Source organism: Rhinichthys klamathensis, unplaced genomic scaffold (genome assembly GCF_029890125.1).
Source record: "Rhinichthys klamathensis goyatoka isolate OS25496 unplaced genomic scaffold, OSU_Roscu_1.1 h1tg000157l_1, whole genome shotgun sequence".
In the NCBI taxonomy this organism is placed as follows: domain Eukaryota; kingdom Metazoa; phylum Chordata; class Actinopteri; order Cypriniformes; family Leuciscidae; genus Rhinichthys; species Rhinichthys klamathensis.
In genome coordinates this window covers 3,338,859-3,347,984 of record NW_026606692.1, presented here as the reverse complement: position 1 = coordinate 3,347,984, position 9,126 = coordinate 3,338,859, and the positions used below count along the sequence as shown (strand labels likewise).

At 38.8% G+C, this 9,126-nt stretch overlaps 1 protein-coding gene across 1 annotated transcript; it reads right to left on the bottom strand.

Moving 5' to 3' along the window:
• Positions 1 to 1,443: 1,443 nt before the first annotated feature.
• Positions 1,444 to 8,072, bottom strand: LOC130091013 (carboxypeptidase O-like). Its single transcript, XM_056258685.1, has 9 exons — positions 7,949 to 8,072; positions 7,612 to 7,672; positions 7,430 to 7,531; positions 5,516 to 5,620; positions 4,848 to 4,964; positions 4,674 to 4,767; positions 3,652 to 3,854; positions 3,471 to 3,555; positions 1,444 to 1,868 (listed from the first exon to the last, which is right to left on the bottom strand). The coding sequence occupies exons 1-9, from the start codon at positions 8,002 to 8,004 to the stop codon at positions 1,603 to 1,605; spliced, it is 1,089 nt and encodes a 362-aa protein (XP_056114660.1). The 5' UTR covers positions 8,005 to 8,072; the 3' UTR covers positions 1,444 to 1,602.
• Between the last annotated feature and the right edge of the window lie 1,054 nt (positions 8,073 to 9,126).

Here is a 9,126-nt window from a genome sequence, read left to right as displayed (position 1 = left end):
AATGTCTGATCTGATCTTTCCCAGAAGCACTGATCTGTGTCCCCTTTTCTTTAGTTTTATACATTTATTGTTTTATCTTATCTGAGGTTGCTGATGTTGACAGCAGTTTATACAAGATTGCAACCGTCTTCAGTGATTTCTGTGTATATACTGCCATCAGCAGGACAAATGGAGCTCTGCGATCAATATCATGAAACAAACAATTTCTCACTAATAAAGTAATTTTTACAAAAATTAAATGTAATATATTTTGTATGTTTCTGTTTATTAATTTTTTTTATGGGTTAGGGTTACCCCGTTTTACCACTTCAGCTTTTTGTAATACAACTGGTTACAATTTCAATCTATAAAAGTATTTGAACATGAGTCACCCTTAAAGGCACATTATGCAGAAATTGTGTTTTAGTCAAACAGTGACCCCTATAGTCGCTGTGGAACACTTACACTGTCGTAAATAGCTATCTAGACATGTGGACATTTTTGGACTGGTCTAATTATCAACAATGGATGAATGAACAGCATCGTAAAAAAATGGCATACAAGCAAGCGCAACAACATAGAACGCAATCAAGTTTAGAAATAAGAGATTTAGGCTACTTAATCCATCAACAAGATCGCCAGGTCAGCATCGCGGTTGAATCCAGTGCTGCTTTTTAGCTCGCGCCAACTAGTGAAAGCCCGACCGAGTGGGACTGTCACAAGGAAATAGTCAAAGGATTCAGTTGCGAGTAAACAGTAATTTATTGAGCACAATAGTAGATATCCGTGTGGGTCAAAATGGAAGCAGACAGAAGAAGACTCAGGCTCGGCAACGCAGGGACGCAGTGGGCAGACACAGATGCAGGAACAGGTAGAAATTCCTCCGGGAAAATCTCAGGAAACCACAGCATGGTACAGGAGTGGAATGCAGGAGAACACGGCGAGTAGAACCCTGGTAGCCTCAACAACCAACTGACAAAGACAGGACGAGGTAACAAACAATATATCGGACATCCTCATTCAAAACAGCTGGCGCTGATCAGCTCATCAGCCGCGCCCGCCCTCGCGCTCACTCGCACAACACGCACACACATAGCGAGGGCGAATCAGGGACTCTTTTCCGGTTCCTCACGCGGTCAGATTCTCTTTTCCTTTTCCAAGTCTCTTCCGACCGCGTTTTCTTTGCTTTTTCCATCGTCAAGTATCACGTCTGAAATGCGCGCAAGTGTCTTCGTGCTTCATATGTGGTTGTTGATGTGTGTGACGTCGTTGCCGTAAAGCAAGTCGTGATTCTCACGAGATTTGTCGGGGGCGCTCCTCTCAAACTTGCATCGCTGGTTTTTCCAGCGGCGACCCCGCCAAGCTTTATTACCAGGATGATTCGCCCTACTATGAGTTTGTTTACCACCGAAATGACTTTGAAGCTGTTATATCAAGGTACAATTCTTGCATAGTGTGCCTTTAAAAATATCTGAATTTTGTTACATTACACATATCAAACCAAGTTGTTTTTCGTTGCACAGTTCTGTTTTAAGCATCAAAGAAATCCTAAAACAAGCAGCTTTGAGAAATAAAAATGCATGATGCGACAAAAAATTTGACAATCTATTTAGAAATAGTGGTCTAAAGCACACTAGTGCTTGATATCCATAAGGCTATCAGTGTTGTCCACAGTGTGGCTGTGACTGTAATTGCTGCACTTTTGAAATTCTTATCATGGACGTAGTTGATGATGGACATTGCACCCTGGTAAGCTTCTTGACATGTGGGCTGGATTTGATCCTCGGGTAGAAGGAAGCCGGTCTGCCCTTTGTCCCGTAACTCAAAGGTGAAGGAGTATGGGATCCCTATGAGTCTGGCAAAATCACGCGAAGAGCCGGAATTTGGATCTGTGAAGAATATTAAAGCATCGTCGCAAGTGATTATCTTGCAAATACTTTTTTTCTTTATGTTTTCCTGGGCGATGCAACAATAATTATTTTCACAATTCTATAATGTCATAAGTAAATCTTTAAATAAAACACTAAAAACAAACATCAAATATTTTAAAAGCTACAAGTAAATTTAAACATCAGTATCATAATGTACAGTATAATAATGGATATTCATTTTGAGATTTGCACCAGCTCTGCAATCCCCCGGCATCATGTCTACTGATGAGGTCTGGGTGATTAGTATTAGCTGAGTTTTTTTAAGTTTAGAGACGTGCTCCAGAAAAAAAGTTCACGGACACGGAGAGGCAGAACTCACACCCTGTTTATTTTCTTTATTTTACAAAAGCACAATATCTTATTTCGATTGTAGGTGGGCACATAAAAAAGTAGACATTTAACAGTTTTTTAAAATATGTTTCATAACTCTGTATGACCAGAAATTATGGAGTAGTTTAAGTCTATTTTTCTGTTATGTGAAAAAAATCTGCCAAAACGCACGGGTGTGTTCTTGGTCCCCAGAGGGTTAATATATAATATAATAATAGTAATCAGCTGATTGTCTCACGAACGTAACCAGCACATTTCTCCCCACATAGCAAACCCATAATACAGCGAGGGAGAAGAACCACATGAAACTATCCAACTACATATTTTTTCTAACAGGGTAGTAAAAGTTTAGCTGGCTATAATGAGCTGTGACTGTGGCTGAGCGGGTTAAAGCGTAAAGCATTGTTTAAACTCGACGCGTCCGCATGAGCCCAAAGGTGTGCGCGGTAAAAATGACGTGATTGTAACAGCGCGCGCGCCTCCGCATCCATAGACACCATTTACTACACACAATAGGCTTTTTTTCTCTGATTTTGAAAACTCTTCGCGATCGACTTAAAATGCTTCCAAGATCGACCGACGGGTTGGTGACTCTTGTAACGTTACTGTTTTACGGTCAATGACAAGAGTAGCCTACTAATCAGCTGTCTCACGAACGTAACCAGCACACCACATAGCAAAGCCATAATACAGCGAGGGAGAAGAACTAAGTTACTACATATTTTACACCACTGACAAGGGAAAAGTCACCACTCACGGTGTTTATGGCTAGCTTCTAGGTTTCTGCGGCTTCTCTTCGTGACGAAACGCGCTCTGTAGCGCTGTTTGTTCGCGTTCTGCTACGGTAAACATGACGTCACATTATGTCGACCTTCATAGAAGGGGTGCCCGCGGTTATGTAGATATAATGTCTCATTCTAAGGTAATAAAAACATTACGGTTTATTAAGTAAGTTCTTTATACACCACTGAAAACATTTATGGATGTCATATTGCATTTCTGTTAATAGATACTCAATTTTTACACATTGCACCTTTAAGTGAGACGTTTTGCTTACCAATGGCATTGTAAAACAAATACTCTTTTTCAGGTATTTAGGATAAGGCAATTTCAACATGGCAGCCACCATGAGCGTGGATCACGATAATGTGCAATGAACCAGTTTCTTCAAGGTCGTTGGAATGACTGTCTTCATGTTGTATGATTGGAAACCATTTTAAACATACTCACACAGCACATCAGGGGGAGTGCCCACTTTGTAGCTCTTCCCATGAACTGCTTTGATGGCTTTAGCCGCAGCGAGACCTACTTCCATCTGCAAACACATTGACAGACATGCACATTTCATTCGAAACAGTGTACGGTATATTCAGGCTCAACTTATCCCAAACTAATTTTCACTTCTACTTACCAGTTCATCATAATTGGGTGCGGAGATGTTGGGGTGTCCGTAGGGGACAAGGATCAGCTGTCCGTACGAGTGGATGGTGAGAAAACAGAGCATTTGATTTTGATTTGCTCCCAAAAACTCAGTGACGGCTTTGGCCTCAGGCTCAGACAGAGCAGTCGGACCGTTATAGTTCACTGAACAGCAGTTCCTGGAGATCCCGACCACTATATGAACGAAGACAGATGGACTAGATCATGATCTGATGCTTTTAACAGTACTCTACTTACTGTACATCAGGGTAGGTGTAAAAGAAAATAGTATTGGTAGCATGTTTTGCTCTTGATAACTGCAATTTCATGATTCATGCTTGACAGCTACTTTGCAAAATCACAGCAAATGAGAATGAGGGGTTATCCTAGTAACTGTTTATTTGTTTACTATTTCAACATTAAGTTGATCTCTTCCACCTTAAGCATACCTGCAATTTATGACATGTAGAGGGTGGGAATAGGAAAGACAGGATTAGTATTTTGAGTGCTGTTAAGTCATCTGTTAAGTCATGTTTATTAGCCTTATCTCTCATATTGCTGGTATTTACATTTTTCAGATGCCAAAGAGTTCATTCAGTGATCTAAAAAAAAAAAAAAATCAGTGCTGTAAATTTGTTTTGGCACAAAAAAAATAGCTTGTGAATATTTCATGCTTTCATGTGGTTTATTATAGTTACCTGAAATAAAACATATATTTAAAAAAAACTTCTAAAAAAATTCAGCTTTAGTTCAACTTCTCTTCTTTTCATATTGTTTAACTTGATGTACTAAAATAACTAAAAATATAACAGAAATACAAAAATTAATAAAAACGTACAAAAATAAAAATACCAAAACCAAAAAATTACTAAATTTAAAAATATACTATATACGTATATTATATATATATATATATATATATATATATATATATATATATATATATATATATATATATATATATATATATATATATATATATATATATATATTGAAAAGAAAACTGTTACTTACTCCCCCAGTTAGCGTAAAAGTTACTGTTGGGATCAGTTCCGAAGCATGTGCAGTTTCCAGTGCCTGGTGATCTGGACTTTCTCCATAGTCGAGTCTTTAAAACACATCCCATATGTTTGCTAAAAGTATAATCATCAAATGTCATACTGAAGTACTTAAACGGATGAAACTCACTGTGTTATCCTTCCAGGAATAAATGTATCCGTCCATGTTCAGCACTGGGGTGATGTAAAAGTCCAGATTTTTCAACAATGTGTTTACCTTCGAATCTGATTTGTAGGATCCCAGGATCTTTTTCAACATAGAAAACAGTTAAATTAATATTTATTTATTAGATTAAATGTAAAGCTTTATAGGAGGAGAAACATATCAACACAAATTGAACTCTCATATCCACATAACCATCATGATAAAAAACAACAACATTATTTTGTCTACTCAAAATACTGTCATTCACTTTTCACTATTTATTTTGCACCATCCATTACCTGATCGTTTAATTTTAGCATGTGAATGCTCTGAGTATGCTGTGTACTTTCTTCCTCTAGTATCATTATTATGGGGACCAAACTACAATAGGAACTTGACATCCATACAGCGGAAGTATCAATATTTGTGAGAACCTTATAAATCTTTTTGTAGTTCATGTACAGGAAAATAACATAAGCATCCAAATAAAACATCTTAACTCAGCAGTGGCATTGCATTCAGACAGATGCAGTACATTATAGACAATGGCCTGCCATGTAATGTAATGGATGTGATATTTCTGGGAATAACACTACAGGTGTATGGCATCTTGACCAAGTACATCATAATAACTTCCCTGTATAAAGTCTAACCTCTTTAACAAAATGCTGGCAGAAAGCTGGAGCGATCCATTCTCTGGCATGAATCCCACAGTCCATCCAAACGGCTTTCTTTGGTGTGGTGCTATTGAAGCCGATCTGCATATCAGATACAAACAAATGAACACGAAAGTACTATGGTAATATGGCATTATTTTGAGTGGGCTACCTTATTATCATGGTACTTTTATTTTACAGTTCTGTTCCACATGTACACTCACCTAAAGGATTATTAGGAACACCAGTTCAATTTCTCATTAATGCAATTATCTAATCAACCAATCACATGGCAGTTGCTTCAATGCATTTAGGGGTGTGGTCCTGGTCAAGACAATCTCCTGAACTCCAAACTGAATGTCAGAATGGGAAAGAAAGGTGATTTAAGCAATTTTGAGCGTGGCATGGTTGTTGGTGCCAGACGGGCCGGTCTGAGTATTTCACAATCTGCTCAGTTACTGGGATTTTCACGCACAACCATTTCTAGGGTTTACAAAGAATGGTGTGAAAAGGGAAAAACATCCAGTATGCGGCAGTCCTGTGGGCGAAAATGCCTTGTTGATGCTAGAGGTCAGAGGAGAATGGGCAGACTGATTCAAGCTGATAGAAGAGCAACTTTGACTGAAATAACCACTCGTTACAACCGAGGTATGCAGCAAAGCATTTGTGAAGCCACAACACGCACAACCTTGAGGCGGATGGGCTACAACAGCAGAAGACCCCACCGGGTACCACTCATCTCCACTACAAATAGGAAAAAGAGGCTACAATTTGCAAGAGCTCACCAAAATTGGACAGTTGAAGACTGGAAAAATGTTGCCTGGTCTGATGAGTCTCGATTTCTGTTGAGACATTCAGATGGTAGAGTCAGAACTTGGCGTAAACAGAATGAGAACATGGATCCATCATGCCTTGTTACCACTGTGCAGGCTGGTGGTGGTGGTGTAATGGTGTGGGGGATGTTTTCTTGGCACACTTTAATTGGGCATCGTTTAAATGCCACGGCCTACCTGAGCATTGTTTCTGACCATGTCCATCCCTTTATGGCCACCATGTACCCATCCTCTGATGGCTACTTCCAGCAGGATAATGCACCATGTCACAAAGCTCGAATCATTTCAAATTGGTTTCTTGAACATGACATTGAGTTCACTGTACTAAAATGGCCCCCACAGTCACCAGATCTCAACCCAATAGAGCATCTTTGGGATGTGGTGGAACGGGAGCTTCGTGCCCTGGATGTGCATCCCACAAATCTCCATCAACTGCAAGATGCTTTCCTATCAATATGGGCCAACATTTCTAAAGAATGCTTTCAGCACCTTGTTGAATCAATGCCACGTAGAATTAAGGCAGTTCTGAAGGCGAAAGGGGGTCAAACACAGTATTAGTATGGTGTTCCTAATAATCCTTTAGGTGAGTGTATACATACTATGTACTTATTATAGCAATTACTAACTGGGTTAAAACTAACCCTGAACCTACCCCTAAACCTAACCTTAATCCACAGTGACCTTATATTACCAGTACTTTCTTGGGTAAGTGCACTGTAAAATAAAGTGTAACCATTATCATTGCATCACAGTATTGCCAAAGAAAAATTGTATTAATCTGAATCGAGTTGTGTATAGTTTTAAGCTTAATAAATATGATGATTAGGGTGTTTGAAATCCAGTGCGAGAGCTAAAAAAAGTATGTTTTATGAATGTGTGTAGTGTGTGTAGCATTCATTCGCCATGTTGTCATTATCATGTGACCTACCAGCGACAGTTGTTTCGCTTCACTGTCATTCACAAAACCTCTCCCGTGGCATCATGGGATGTAGTAGGGAAGTATCAACGATTTTGGACACATCCTCTGTGTTTTTTTTTAGTTGAGAGCAAATGGACTATTGCTCTACACAGATAGTACATTTAATAATGTAATGTTCCTCTTCTCATAAGTTTGTCCATATATCATGTTGGACACAACGTCTGGGTTTTCCCTTTCGATCTGATTCATCCAGGATGAAATCTGTGTGGAGAGATTTATTAGGTCAATAAATGTATCAATCAATCAATGAATCAACAGCAGCAAGTACAGGATAATCTCACCTCATCCATGGTGTGGTACTTTGTGTAGTCATAAGATGTGTGTTCCAGTCCACCAGCCAATCTGTAATGAATTAAAATACTTTACTGACTGAAATGAGGAAGAGCAGCTGTCTTCATGCATCAGATGTAATGCTCAAAAAAGCCAGATCTTATGTAGGCTATCCAAATCTCTTTGCATTCAGAGGGTATTCCATTTCTCAATGTCAGATTTTCTATTTTACAAAACAGTTTATTTAGGAGGCTAGAATGATCTCAACTTTTTAAAACAAGACTTAATGTTTTGTTCTGTCTTAATTAAACCTCTGGAGACCATTAAGGCAAAACCCCAAAATCTTACCTGTCCTGGGCCACTAGAGCCAAGACCACCCAAACAGATATCATTGAGCTCTGCATGGTTCTGGTTGTTATCCAAGCTTGTTGAACCTGACAGTGTGAACTTAGTAAAGACTGACAGTGACTTATAAAGCAATCCCCATCTGATTGAGACACAGTCCCAGACAACACCTCAACGAAGAGAGATAACTGTGTTAATATTTAAACCCAAGACATTTATCCCCATCCAAAGGTACAGCATTTCAAGCAGAATGTTAGGATCGAACTTATCTGGTCTAATGAGCTGTTATAAATCAGGACATTGTGATAATAAATAATCGACTGATTAATCTTTACTGTGCAATCAGCTCATATACTTTATCTGCTTCTTAGATATTTCGGATGTTTTGTTTTGTGTGTCAAGTTCGAACTGTGCACTATAACCACAAGTCATCAGCTCACGTCATCAGCTATTATATCTGTGCGATTTAACATAATATAGACAATATCTTAGCCTAGAAATCTAGACGCACCCTAGCGGCAGCGAAAATTATTTCGCAGCCAGTGTGAAATATATGTGAAATATATGTGTGAAAATTATTTCTAACATCTTGATGTAGGTCTGGCATGCCAGGCTAACAATATCTAGCAATCACTTATCAACAATAAACAAGTATTTTCCTTGGGCTGGGCATCATTAATTAGCACTGAAGTTCATTTTATTGTGATATGACATTTTATATGACATCCTAGACAGAAGCAGTCCAATGGTCAAAAGGTCATGATTGAAACAGAGGCCATTGGTAATCTATTGTAGTATGTCTTTCTGTGGAATACAACCACTAGATGGAGACAGGGGTTTACTTAAAGGGATAGTTCACTTTGAAATACATTTTTTATATGTTTTAGCTTACCTCAAGGGCATCCAAGATGTAGGTGTCTTTGTTTCCGCAGTAGTTTCAATTTTGATATTTTTAGGTCAAACCGTTCTTGTCTGTCAGTCATATAAAGCAGGTCTATGGTCACCACCTCAAAGAGCATGCACAGAGAAGTCCAAATTAAACATGATTTAATGACTCGTAAATGTAAGTACACATTGATGGCCTAAGACACGAAACGAGCGGTTTGTGGGAGAAAACGAACAGTATTTATATAGTTTTTACCTCTTCACAGACCGAAGCGCCCGCGCCCTCAGATCACTTT

Excerpts from the sequence above, each read along its gene's own strand:
- LOC130091013 (XM_056258685.1), bottom strand. The coding sequence starts at position 8,004 with ATGCAGAGCTCAATGATATCTGTTTGGGTGGTCTTGGCTCTAGTGGCC. Across the intron at positions 7,673-7,948 it reads GCTCTAGTGGCCCAGGACAG|ATTGGCTGGTGGACTGGAAC; the intron begins GTAAGATTTTGG and ends AATTCATTACAG. Across the intron at positions 7,532-7,611 it reads AGTACCACACCATGGATGAG|ATTTCATCCTGGATGAATCA; the intron begins GTGAGATTATCC and ends CTCTCCACACAG.